The sequence below is a fragment of the Dipodomys ordii genome, unplaced genomic scaffold, assembly GCF_000151885.1.
Source record: "Dipodomys ordii isolate 6190 unplaced genomic scaffold, Dord_2.0 Scaffold58, whole genome shotgun sequence".
Lineage (NCBI taxonomy): Eukaryota > Metazoa > Chordata > Mammalia > Rodentia > Heteromyidae > Dipodomys > Dipodomys ordii.
The window spans coordinates 147,075-160,386 of NW_012267274.1; the positions used below are offsets into that span (position 1 = coordinate 147,075).

Genomic DNA, 13,312 nt, shown 5'->3' on the forward strand with positions numbered 1-13,312 from the left:
TGTCCACATTTCCTTACCCGCCACACTCTGTGTCCTCACATCTCTGTCCACGTTTTCCACCCTTCCACACCCTGTGTCCTCAGAGCTCTGTCCACATTTTCTACCCTTCCACACCCTGTGTCCTCAGAGCTCTGTCCACGTTTTCCTACCCTTCCACACTCTGTGTCCTCAGAGCTCTGTCCACGTTTTCCTACCCTTCCACACCCTGAGTCCTCATATCTCTGTCCACGTTTTCCACCCTTCCACACTCTGTGTCCTCAGAGCTCGGTCCACGTTTCCTCACCCGCCACACTCTGTGTCCTCAGAGCTCGGTCCACGTTTCCTCACCCGCCACACTCTGTGTCCTCACATCTCTGTCCACGTTTTCCACCCTTCCACACCCTGAGTCCTCAATGGAGCCTCTGGTGCTCCCCTAGACCCATCCCAGCATCATTGTTGTAGCAATATCCAATCTGCCCATTGGAGGCCCACACACACAATGCTCAGCAGCTGCTGAGTCTCCTGTCTGCAGTCCTGACCAGCTCAGACTCCCTGTGCAGGGGACCTGCTTACTCCTCTCCCCTCCCCTCCCATCCTCTCCCTGTGGGGCCTGAGCCTGTGCCTCCGTCCAGCCCCTGTGCAGTGCCCATGAGCACAGGCCAGCTACAGCACAGGCTAAGGGGAAGTTCGCAGCTGTAGGAACCCACCGCAGTGTGCAGGCCCAGCCTGCAGCAGAGGATGAACTGTGCCTGCCCCTCCGGGACCCTACCCAGGGCTGCCCAACCCAGGCCTGGCCCCAAGTCCCAGAGCCACGAAGAAAATAGGCCTGCCAGCAAGAAGCCCGGATGGTGGGGACCTCAGTTGTAACTGAGGACCTGAGCTGAGAGTCAACTCCAGATGTCTCCAAGGACCACACGTGCACTGAGTGTCCTGCCTCAAGTCTACCCATGTGCTTGTAGGCAGGGTCGTGGCCCCAGGCACTGGGCAGACCGCCCTGTTCTCCAGGGAATGGCAAAGCCCTGGGACCTGGGAGCTCCCTGGAGGGCAGGGAGGACTGGCACAGGGTCTGTCTGAATGCTGTCAACATGAATGCCATTCTTTCTCAGATCACTCTGTCAAAAGGAGGACAATTAATTCCAGAAAAGTCTGTAGCGGCGACCAGTTCACAAATACTTTTGCCTAAAAAAGAGAAGGAGAAAGGCAAAGAGAAAGAGAAAAGTAAAGAGAAGGAGAAAGAAAAGGGGAAGGAGGAGAAGGAGAAGGAAAAGGAGAAGGAGAAGGAGAAAGAGAAGGAGAAATGGAGAGAGAGCAAGCAGGTACTCAGTCCTGAGGGCAGCGGGTGGTAGGCAGTGGGCAGCAGAGGGTGAGGCTGTACGGCCTATGTCTGAAACCCCTTCTTCCCTATTTAGACCACTTGCATTCAGGCTGGGGGTCCTTACAATCCATTCCTTGCCTCACAGCCGAAGGCAGTGATCTCACTGGCAGCCCAAGCCTGCAGTGGTCCCCTGGCGTGCACTCTGCACACACGGGCGGCTCAGTGGACTGGCGTGGACGTGCACATGCGGGCGGCTCAGTGGACTGGTGTGGACGTGCACACGCGGGCGGCTCAGTGTACTGGCGTGCGCTCTGCACACGCATGTGGCTCAGTGTACTGGCGTGCGCTCTGCACACGCGGGCGGCTCAGTGGACTGGCATGGACGTGCACACGCGGGCGGCTCAGTGGACTGGGTTGGGATGTGCACACGCGGGCGGCTCAGTGGACTGGCGTGGACGTGCACACGCATGTGGCTCAGTGGACTGGCGTGGACGTGCACACGCATGTGGCTCAGTGGACTGGCATGGACGTGCACACGCATATGGCTCAGTGGACTGGCGTGGACGTGCACACGCATGTGGCTTAGTGGACTGGCGTGGACGTGCACACACAGGCAGCTCAGTGGACTGGCGTGGACATGCACACGTGGGCGGCTCAATGGACTGGCGTGTGCTCTGCACACGCATGTGGCTCAGTGGACTGGCGTGGATGTGCACACACATGTGGCTCAGTGGACTGGCGTGGACGTGCACATGCATGTGGCTCAGTGGACTGGCATGGACGTGCACACACGGGCGGCTCAGTGGACTGGCGTGGACATGCACACGTGGGCGGCTCAATGGACTGGCGTGTGCTCTGCACACGCATGTGGCTCAGTGGACTGGCGTGCGCTCTGCACACGCATGTGGCTCAGTGGACTGGCGTGCGCTCTGTACACACGGCACAGCTCAGTAGCCCTGCTTGGCCAGCTGAATTTGGGTCTCGGTGTGCCAGGGTGGGGGCTGGGATCCTGGGGGGGGGAGCAAACCACTTTCCTCATATTCCAAAGCTTCTCAAACATCTATGAGATTATTTCATCCTCAGACATTAGCTCTTTCCGCTGCAAAGCAAGTCTAGAAACTGCTTGTTGGCCTGACTCCCAGAGGCAGAGCCGGCAGGGGCGCCCCACTGAGTCACAGGACCTTGGAGCAGGGCTGAGCCCCGCCCGCCGGAGCTGTGTGCCCCGAGGGCCCAGAGAGGGGGCCGGGGTGGGTGGCCCAGGACCACCCCCGCCCCGCCCGGCAGCCTCGGCACACGGCGGTTTCTCCACCTTGCAGGCGCAGATCCTGGCTAACAAGAGGCCCGAAGAGTTACCAAGCAGCACCGAGGAGTGGGCCTCCTACAGCTGCCCCGAGGAGCTGCTGACCGTGCTCAGGCAGGACGACAGCGACTTCACGGTGAACGCAAGCAGCTTCCAGAAGCCGGTGAGGAGATGTGGGGCCGGTCCCTGCCTGAGGCCAGCCGCCACCCCCACCGCCATGCCTGTCCCACCCGAATGTCACCAGAGAGGCCTCCAGGACCCAGCGCCTCGTGCAGCCGTGTCCGCGTGTGGGGCAGCCTCCCTGCCTCTGTACCCCGTCCCATCCCCCGAACGCGTCCACAGCCAGGCAGCCAGCAGGGGGGCCAGCCCCTCGCCGCCTTCACCACAAGGGCTGGGCACTGGGTGGCCCCGTACTTGGGGGTCAGGTTCAACTCACCACTTGCTCCTGGCTGGAGGCCACATGGAGTGGAATCACGCCGCCAGTGACGGTTGGTTTGGCTTCTTTCACTCAGTGCAACATCTGGGGGTCCCGGTGCCCAGGAGCCACCCTCCCCCGCCGCTCATTGCTCAAGCATCTGCAGCGAGGTCAGGCCTCGCCTACCTGTCTGCTTGCCTGTGAGCAGCGTCTTTGAACACTGGAGTCTGCATGTCTCAGGGCCGTGCCTGGAAGACGTGCCTTCTGGGCAGAGCCCAGCAGCAGTGGTAGAGTGACAGGTGGTCTCTCGGGAGTGACCCACACCTGTGCAGGCAGAGCTGCTCGGCTTCCCGACCTGTGGCCCAGATGGACAGCCCTGCCTGGGTGGCGTTGGGCCGTGGCCATCATCCTGGGCACTGGACATGCATTTTTGTGAAGTGCCTGCCCACAGCGTCCCCATGGCCTATGAAGCTCTCTGCTAGGACAATCAAGTTAACCGCAGTTACTGGGCCAACGTCTGCTTTTGCCTTTCTCTCTACTGATGGGTCTTCTGTGAGTAGAGATGATTCATTTTTGATACTGCCAGCGATCTTTTACTTTGTTATTTGTGCTTTCTCATGTCCTTAAAAGAACAAAAGCTTACTTCCTGGCAGTCTGTTATACTTTCTTCCTGAACGGTGTGCAGGCTTCCCCCGGAGCACCACCCCCTGGCCAGCCAGAGCAGCTCAGCCTCGGCTGCCTGTGGCCACCATGCAGCCTGGACCTTAACTGGAATGGCCTTCTGAGTGGTTCCTGGGTGAAAACATTTGCATGTTCTCCCAGCCCCTCTTGCTTCCTATAGATGAACAGTGCTTTGGCAAGCCCAGCCAACATCACAGACACTTAGCTCTCCTGTGCCCCAAGTCTTAAAGCAGTTGTATGTGTACCCAAAAGCTCTGTTTTTGATTGATCAGCAGTCTTGTGGAAAGAGAAAAAGAAAAATACCTGTGAATTTGTTGAACAGACAAGTAACGGCATTTCTCTTGGGAAGATTTCCACTGCTCTCATGTGTGGTGATTTCATATCTTTGCACGTGGCAAAATGAAATCTATCAATGTGGGAGAAAAGAAAGATGGTACATCCTCCCTTTGTGCCACAGACACCAGCTGAAGACCTACTGTGTGCTGGGCACTGAGTTGGAGGCGAGCCTTCCTCCCTTCGACCTGTGACCCGGCGCACTGCTGTGTTTCTGCAGACATACACGCTGTACTATCTGGACCAGTTGGTGAAGGCCCTGAAGAAGATGTTCCTCCATGAGCTCACCGTCCCCCTCCTGCAGCTGGGGGTCCTCATTGCGAACGCCGTGGTGGAGAGCAAGAGCCTCGCAAACCTCTACCACCTGAGGTTGGTGCCGCCCCCGGGGCAGCTCAGGGGCAAGAGCCCGTGTGTGCTCACTGTGAGGAGGAGCAGGAGGAGGAGGGGGAGGCGGCAGGGCTCACCCTGGGGGACATGTGACCTTTCTGTGAGGCTGAAGTCATGTCCAACGCGGGCAGAGATCTCTGCTGGACACTGTCCGGGTTCTGCCCTCTGGGCCTGGCCTTTCCTGCTGAACACACCTGAGAGCAGAGATGGCGCAGTAAATAAAATATACTGGTGGACGACTTTAAATCTTTCTCCCTGAGCTTTGCTACAGCACCTGCTCTCTTACCTAGAATGTTTGCTTAGCTTTGAAAGGGTGGGAAACATCAGAGTGCCCCGTTCCCTCCCCGTTTACAAACTCCAGTCCGTACAGTCACTTCCCGGCTGACGCCCGGCGACACTCCTGTCACCCTCCCCTCAGGCTGGCCCAGGTCTGCTCTGACCTGCGGCTTCGTGACGCCGCTGCCTACCATGAAGAGGTTGTTGGGCAGATGTACATCGGGGACACCGAGCAGGCCAGGTGCGTCTGACTCTTTTCTGCTGGCAGCACCCACTCCTGGGCAGAGAGCCCTCCTTCCCGGCTGGCAGGGAGCCCCCAGGCAGGGGAGAAACAGAGGAGGGCTGGGTCTCACTCATCTGCCTGCTCGCGAAGGGTGGAGAGGAGAGTGGGAGGGCAGGGGAGGGAGGGCGGGCGGGCGGGGGCCACCCGGGGCAGCCTGGCCCTCTGGTCCTGGGTGAGAGGTGCACATGGTTCACTGGTGCCTGTATCTGTGGGCCACTCAGGTGCTTGACGTGAGCAAGGATCCGTCTGCTTAACAACCCAACTGCTTGACGATCATTTTTTGTAGAAATTGTGATTTAGATTTAGAGACCACTGGGAGGATTTCCGTGCCGCAGTTATACACAGGTCTATTTCTATGTGTTTCTGCCAGGTGGCTTAAGTTTTTCTTATTACACAGATGATGTATTTCACTGTACCGAGCTTGGAAAGTGTAGATAAGGAAGAGGGTAAATGTTGTCACTCATCATTGGCAGCAGCTGCCACTCGAGGGTTGGTGTATGCCCCTCTATACACTTTCCCCAGGAAATAAAAATGCACTCTCCTTGTAGATTTTTCTCTGATCAACGTGGTGAGAAGTGGGGGCCTGACCTCAGGGCTTGTCCTCCCTTGCCGGGTAGGAACTCTGCCACGTGAGCCCTCTCTCCTTTGGCTTTTGGTTGTTTTTTGAGGTTGAATTTTTGCCTAGTCTGGGAATGAAGGCTGAGATTATAGGTATTTATCACCTCACCCAGCTGTCACTGCCTGTCTCTGCCTCCCTAGAAGGTGTTCTACACCATTGTGCTCATAATTGCAAGCTTCATGGTGCGTTTGCCCAGCCCTTGCTTGAATGTGGCCCAGGTGCCAAGTGTCCTGGTGTGGCAGGACAGCCTGGAGACCAACCCGCCCAGAACGGTTCCGGAGGTGTAGACATGGACCTCCCCAGAGGGGCGCTCGGATGTGGAGACTAGTATCCTCAGGGAGGTTCTGTAAGTGTGGAGACCGACCTCCCGGAGAGGTTCCGGAGGTGTGGAGACCGTCATCATCAGAGAGATTCTAGATGTGTGGAGACTGACCTCCTCAGAGAGGTTCTAGAAACATGGCCACTGAAGCCATAGGCCTGGCTGCCTTTTTCCTGCTCCCTGGTGGATATTATCTGAGCACTTGGGGGGCTGTGGGGGGAGGAACCTGACTCCCAGATGATGGCCTCTGAAACGGAGCCGTCTAGGCGCTTGTAGGGCCGCTGGGCTCTGGGCCAGTGTCTGAGTAGACAGCAGGGAGTTTTGCTTTGGTGTGTAGAGCTTGAGTCAGTGTGCCAGATAGTTCCAAAGAGAGAGCTTTACCAGAGTCCAGCTGTGTTCAGTCTTTGTAAACAGGAGAGCATGCGTGTGTCCACAGCTGATCACCAGTGGCCACTGGCTCCGCTCTGCTGCATGTTGTCTATTTCTTTACCATAGCTGCAGAAAAGAGATTGCATCTAAAAAGGAGAAGATCAAGGAGCCCATAGTAAAAGAAAAAATGCCCAGTTTGAAGGGGTCGCCAGCACCAGTCCCTACTTGGAAGCCAGTGGAGATAAAGCCACTGATAGCCCAAGACAAGGTAAGCCCACACTGCCAGGACACAGAGTTGACAGCCAGCAGCTTCAGGGACCCGCTGCGTGCTAACGCTAACTTGCTGTGTGCAGTCAGTTGTAGGCTGTGGCAAACCCAGGGGCCTCGCCAAGCTGCCCGGGCCCTGGAAGTCCCCCAGGGGAGATGTCCACCAAGGGGCCGGCCTTCCCGAGGGCCCAGCAGCAGATGAGTAGAGAAGGGTACCTTGGGCAATGTGCAGGCTTCGGAGGGGCGTCTGGGCCTTGGCCAGCGCCTGTCACAGAGCACAGGCAGGGGGTTGAACGCTCACCACTGTCTTGCAGATTCTGGAGATAAACGGAGAGACTGGGAAGGGCCTGCAGGGGACTTCCTACCCCCTGCTGTGGACACTCAAGGCTGAAGTGCTACTGGACATGGACCAGTTCCAGCCTGTGCGGCTGCTTCTGTCTGAGGCCCACCAGGCTTTCCAGGCAAGCAGCTCCCAGCCCTGGCCAGCAGGCCGCTCCCCTCGCCTGCGCGCAGGGGGGCAGGCGCAGTCCCTTCCACGCCCTTCTGCAGGACTGGCCTCTCTGGCAGGTCTGTCCTTCCTAGCCCTTGCCTATCTTTTCTACTCTAATTTGTTGATTATAGTCTCTGGTTCCAGTGTGCCAATGCTTCCAAGTTTGCTTCCCAATGTAATTCTGGCAGGCGGGGGGGGGGGCCTCGGGACCCATGGGGTGTCTCCTCCCAGCCTGTGATGCTGCTCCAGGAGGCAGACTCCATCCTGGCCACTGGGGCTGCCATCTTGGCCTTCCTCTGACGTGTCTTCAGCTCTGAGCCTCACGGCATCTGTGGCCATTCAGGTCTTCGCTCTGTCCCTGGGGGGTCTTGAATTCATCTGTCTGCTGGGCACTGTGTAGCTGCTCAGGACTTGACCACCTGAAGAGCCCGGTGGCTCCTCCCTGAGCCACCCTGAGCAGCCAGGAGCCGCTGTTGGCCTGGGGTTGAGATGCGTGGTGCCACCTCCCCTCTCAGAGACGGCCTCTGCATTTCAACCCTGGGGCCCCAGGCTCCAGACTAGCATCCGTCCTGGGCTCCGCCTCCCCAGGGATGGCCCACAGTGGGAAACCTGGAGGGATGAAGTGGTTACACTCCTCGGGGGGGCCAGCCCCCCGCCTCTGCCGCCCTCCTGCAGATGCATGGCTCTGCCTCCACCGGACAGCACCGGGGGACAGGACAGGCCCAGAAATGGGCATCCTGTGGCTCATTTTACAGAAGCATTGCAGGAGAGAAAATGGTTTGAAAATGCAGTGACACCACGAAAGTCTGTGTGGATCAGACTTCCTCCTGTTGGGGGACAGCTGTAGATGCCCCACCGGACAAGGCCAGGCAGGGGCGGGCGTCAGAAGGGGACATGGGTGTGCAGGCATCAGACAGGAAGGGTGCATTCCTGTGTCTGGCAGAGGAGCCGGTGTGCAGGCTGCAGGCAGGGGACAGGTGTGTGCGGGTGTCATGGCATGAGACAGACACGTGCAGCTTTAGAGAGGTGTGTGCGGGGCAGCACGGGCGTCAGGCAGGAGGGCAGGCGTGTGCGGGCATCACAGGTGTCAGGGCCAAGCAGGCCTCCGCAGGGGCAGCTGTGTGCAGGCTCTGGTGTGGGAGTCGGGTGTGTGTCGGGCTCCCGCCTGAGGATGGGTACGCACAGGCGCCAGTGTAGGGAGAACAGGGGTGGCAGACATCAGGCAGGAGGGACAGTGGGGTCAGGTACCCACAACCCCACAGAACAGGTGTGCGCCAGCCCTGGGCAGTGGGGTTGAGGAGGGGGCGTCCCTGGCCGTGGGGCCCTGGGCAGTGGGGTTGAGGAGCGTCCCTGACCGTGGGGCTTTTCACTCAAGAGCATTTCCTGTGGGTGTCTGGAAGTGCGGCCCCTGGTGCCCTCCTCTCCACCAGGGCTGCACTAACGCCCGCCCCACATGCCCAGGCCAAGTCCTGCCTGGGTCTACACCTCCCTCCTCATCCTCCTCCTGGACAAAGACACCCACCCCACATGACCCACCCACCAGGGCCCACCCCACAGGAGCCTGGCCCTGGTGGCCAGCGTGGCCATGGCTGGCCTGGCCCTGGTGGCCAGCGTGGCCATGGCTGGCCTGGCTTCTGGGGACCTGTCCCCCGGCTTTGGCCACTGCCCCACGCCCTCTCGTCACCCACCTTAGAGCCTTGTGCCGGCATGGCCCAGAAGCCAGAAATGCTCTTCCACAGAAGAGAATTCCACCCACCCCTGGGCAGTTCCTGGCAGTCCAGCCAGAAGGCCTGTTGACCCAGTTCCAGTGGCCAGTAAGACTGGTCCACAGCACTAGGGAAGGGGCTGTCAGGCCTGGGGCAGGGCAGAGGGCAAGCTGCTGGGAGGTGGGCAAGAGCGGGGACCTGCAGCTCCCCGGGGACTCTGTCCACCGTGGTGGGCACTGGTCCCACGGGGACACTGGAAGAAGCAGGGCCCTGATGGAATGATGCATGTGTAGATTTCACCCCCGGGAGAAGATGGGGACCTCCTCCTTCAGCAGCCAGGGAAGCCCAGGACCAGAGGGAAAGGCAGTCCCTGAGCTCCCCCTCCACCCCTCCTCTCTTCACCTCTGCCCCTCACCCCTTGTCTCTGCTACATCTACAGTCTGCCATATACTTCCAGGACCTGGAAGACCCATGTGCACAGTCCCAGTGTCTGCTGCTCCTGGCACAGCTGGCCAACAAGGAGAACAACTACGGACGAGCGAGGAGAATGATCGAGAAGGCCCAGCAGCTGGGAGGGAGCGAGGAGTTCTGGTACAAGTCCACCGTGACCCTGGCTGAGGCCATTCTGTCTTCAGAAGACACGGGGAAAGAAGTCTCGGTGAGAGCAAACAGAGCTGCTGAGGGGGACAGTGACGACTCTGTCCCCTGGGCTGGACCCTGTCCCCTGGGCTAGACTCTGTCCTCTGGGCTGGGCTCTGTCCTCTGGGCTGGACTCTGTCCCCTGGGCCGGGCTCTGTCCCCTGGGCTGGGCTCTGTCCCCTGGGCTGGGGACTGGCCCCTGGCAGTGTTCTGGCCCCTGGCAGTGTTCTGGCCCCTGGGCTGGGCTCTGTCCCCTGGGCTGGATGCTGTCCCCTGGCAGTGTTCTGTTCTGGCCCCTGGCAGTGTTCTGGCCCCTGGCAGTGTTCTGGCCCCTGGCAGTGTTCTGGCCCCTGGGCCGGCCTCTGGCCCCTGGCAGTGTTCTGGCCCCTGGCAGTGTTCTGGCCCCTGGCAGTGTTCTGGCCCCTGGCAGTGTTCTGTTCTGTCCCCTGGGCCGGCCGCTGTCCCCTGGCAGTGTTCTGTTCTGTCCCCTGGGCTGGGGACTGTCCCCTGGGCCGGCCTCTGGCCCCTGGCAGTGTTCTGTTCTGGCCCCTGGCAGTGTTCTGTCCCCTGGGCTGGGCGCTGTCCCCTGGGCTGGCCGCTGTCCCCTGACAGTGTTCTGTTCTGTCCCCTGGCAGTGTTCTGTCCCCTGGGCTGGCCTCTGTCCCCTGGCAGTGTTCTGTTCTGTTGGCAGTGTTCTGTTCTGGCAGTGTTCTGTTCTGGCAGTGTTCTGTTCTGGCAGTGTTCTGTTCTGGCCCCTGGCAGTGTTCTGTTCTGTTCTGTTCTGGCAGTGTTCTGTGCTGGCAGTGTTCTGTTCTGGCAGTGTTCTGTTCTGGCAGTGTTCTGTTCTGTTCTGGCCCCTGGCTGGGCTCTGTCCCCTGGCAGTGTTCTGTTCTGTTCTGTTCTGGCAGTGTTCTGTTCTGGCAGTGTTCTGTTCTGTTCTGTTCTGGCCCCTGGCTGGGCTCTGTCCCCTGGCAGTGTTCTGTTCTGGCAGTGTTCTGTTCTGGCAGTGTTCTGTTCTGATCTGTTCTGGCAGTGTTCTGTTCTATTCCCTGGGCCGGCCTCTGTCCCCTGGCAGTGTTCTGTTCTGGCAGTGTTCTGTTCTGGCAGTGTTCTGTTCTGTTCTGTTCTGGCAGTGTTCTGTTCTGGCAGTGTTCTGTTCTGTGCCCTGGGCTGGACGCTGTCCCCTGGCAGTGCTCTGTTCTGTTCTGTTCTGTTCTGTTCTGTTCTGTTCTGCTCTGTTCTGCTCTGTTCTGCTCTGTTCTGCTCTGTTCTGCTCTGTTCTGTTCTGTTCTGTTCTGTTCTGTTCTGCTCTGTTCTGTTCTGGCCCCGCTGAGTGATGCAGTCAGGCCGGTGCCTGCTCACCCCCAGGTTTGCTGCCTGTATCAAAAACTCATCGATGGCTTCAGAATCCTCCAGAAAGAACGACCCAACCAGGAACCCATGCTGGAGTTCTTCATCTTGGACCTAGAGGCTAGGTGAGCTGCTGGTGACTGTCCTCCGTTGGAGCCATCCTCCAGGCCGGGGTTCACACTGAGCCCCCTGCCTCAGCAGCGCAGCTAGGCCCCATCTTGTGCACCTGGCCTGGCTCTGGGCACTGGAGGAAGCACTGGACTTGTGGACACGGGGTTTCCACCTTGCTGTTTTCTGTCGTGCTTCCTCTTGTGAGGTGTGACCTGCATCCAGACAGCCATCCATCTGTCTAGAGACAGACACTGTGCCTGGCCATTTTAGCCCCCCCCCCCCGAAGAGGCCCCACCCTCTGGAGAGGCCCTCCCCCCACCCCTGGAGAGGCCCCGCCCCCTGGAGAGGCACTGTCATCTGGGAGGCCCCGCCCCTGAAGAGGCCCCACCCACAGGTGCGTGTACCTCCAGCTGAAGATGGCCCAGGGCTCAGCCGCTGCCAGCGAGTCCCCGGAGGGCCTGTTCCTGCTGAAGGAGATAGACAAGCACCTGGTGGACATGGAGGAGAAGTGTTCCAACTGTGGGTACGAAACGGACTGCATGAACGTGAGGATTGCCCGTGCCAAGCTCAAGAGGTGCGTGATGGGGCCCGGCGGCCGAGGAGGGCTGCACCCCGCACCGGCCGTGCCGCACCGGCCGTGCCCGGGAAGCTCTGGCCCCCACCCGCCCTCCCAGGGCAGCGTCTGCCCCACGCCTCCCCCACCACCCACCCGACACCCCAGTCCTGAGCGAGCAGGCGCCGGTGCCCCTAGCTTCCCGGAGGGCCCATCGCTGGCTCTCACCTCCAGTCAGCCAGCAAACAGCAGCATGGAGCTGTGGCTCCAGTGGCAACGCGCTAGCCTTGAGCGAAATAGCTTAAGGACAGTGCCCAAGCCCTGAGTTCAGGCCCCAGGACCCGCACAATAAGTAAACAGCATAAACATATCTAGACATCCAACCAGCCAGACGCTGGTGGCTCACACCTATAATCCTAGCCACTCAGGAGGTTGAGACCTGAGGATCACATTTTGAAGCCAGCCCAGGCAAGAAAGTCCATGAAACTCTTATCTCCAATAAATTACCAAAAAAGAAAAGAAAAGAAAGGAAAAGCTAGAAGTGGCGCCGTGGCTCAAGTGGTAGAATGCCTGTCTTGAGCAAAAGAAGTTCAGTGTTCAAACCCCAGGACCACCCCCTCCCCCAAAGAAAAACATCCAACTATAAATGTAATAACAGATACAGTATAATTATGTGGAGATTATATGTTACATATTAATCAGTACTAATGACATTTATTTGCTTTAACATCTTTGTCATGTTGTTTGAAGGTCGTGTGCCCGAAAGGAGAAAGACGAAGAACAGAAGATCACCTATTACCTGGAAGCCTATGACGTGGCCAGAAGGGCCGTGGCTGAGGAGGAGGTGCTGTTCCACCGGGTTCAGGGGCTGCTGTCACTCCAGGACGTACGTATCAGCCCTGGCCCCGTCTCCCTCCTGCTCACTGTCCCAGCTTCTCTCCAACCAGATGACCTTCACTCTAACGGAGGCTAGATGCACTCCCCAATCCAGACAGGATACATGAAACACAGGATGTGGCCAGAGCAATTGAGGCCCAGGCTTCCCGGGGTGGCGTCAGGTGGTGCCGAGTGGAGGGGAAGGGCTCGGAGACCATTGAACACCTGGTGTAAGTTGTAGTTTCACAAAAAGTTAAACTGGGCCATGCAGCCTTGTACGAGACGCGCCGGGGGAGATGGGAGCCCCATGCGCCCCGCTCCTGCGAGCAGAGCTCAGAGCAGCTCTCCTTGCAGTAACCCCAAACTGGAATGGGGCTGAGTGCTTAGATAAATGGCAGCACACCATACTGCGAAAACCACTCCGCTAGAAAAAAGGACAGTGTGCGTGCAGCAGCGTGGACACAGGAGATGAGACCCCTACACACGCGCCGCTTATCACAACTGTAGCCTCAAATAGCCATGTGCTCACTTTGGAGGGAGTAGGTGGGGGGAGCCCCGGGATCCTGGGAAACTGAGGTGTAAGCCAGCTTCCAGACCTCGGTGGTGGTGTGAGTAGGTGTAAGATCTCTGTACCTCAATGGTGGTGTGAGTAGGTGTATGTCGTCTGTACCTGGGTGGTGGTGTAGGATGGGGGGATTAGGCGTGGGTCTGTTGTCACCCGCTGGGTGGTGGTAGGATGGGTGACAGGCATGGGCCCGTGGTCCCCCCCGGCGGGGGTACGCGGTGTAGGGGATGGATTGGGTGACAGGCATGGGCCCGTGGTCCCCCGGCGGGGTACGCGGTGTAGGGGATGGATTGGGTGACACGCATGGGCCCGTGGTCCCCCCCGGCGGGGGTACGCGGTGTAGGGGATGGATTGGGTGACAGGCATGGGCCCGTGGTCCCCCCTGGCGGGGTGCGCGGTGTAGGGGATGGAGGGCTGACTGCAGCATGGGCCCGTGGTCCCCCCTGGCGGGGTGCGCGGTGTAGGGGATGGAGGGCTGA

The 13,312-nt window shown here is 59.2% G+C and overlaps 1 protein-coding gene across 1 annotated transcript in view; it reads left to right on the top strand.

The window, feature by feature from the left end:
• Positions 1 to 13,312, top strand: part of Cfap46 (cilia and flagella associated protein 46) — a 106,814-nt gene that overhangs the window by 72,336 nt on the left and 21,166 nt on the right. The window contains exons 29-38 of the mRNA XM_013021869.1: positions 1,086 to 1,321; positions 2,634 to 2,757; positions 4,244 to 4,392; positions 4,829 to 4,927; positions 6,403 to 6,544; positions 6,858 to 7,004; positions 9,197 to 9,397; positions 10,747 to 10,853; positions 11,234 to 11,413; positions 12,143 to 12,278. Coding sequence (XP_012877323.1) covers positions 1,086 to 1,321; positions 2,634 to 2,757; positions 4,244 to 4,392; positions 4,829 to 4,927; positions 6,403 to 6,544; positions 6,858 to 7,004; positions 9,197 to 9,397; positions 10,747 to 10,853; positions 11,234 to 11,413; positions 12,143 to 12,278 — 1,521 coding nt within the window. The remainder of the gene's footprint in view (positions 1 to 1,085; positions 1,322 to 2,633; positions 2,758 to 4,243; positions 4,393 to 4,828; positions 4,928 to 6,402; positions 6,545 to 6,857; positions 7,005 to 9,196; positions 9,398 to 10,746; positions 10,854 to 11,233; positions 11,414 to 12,142; positions 12,279 to 13,312) is intronic.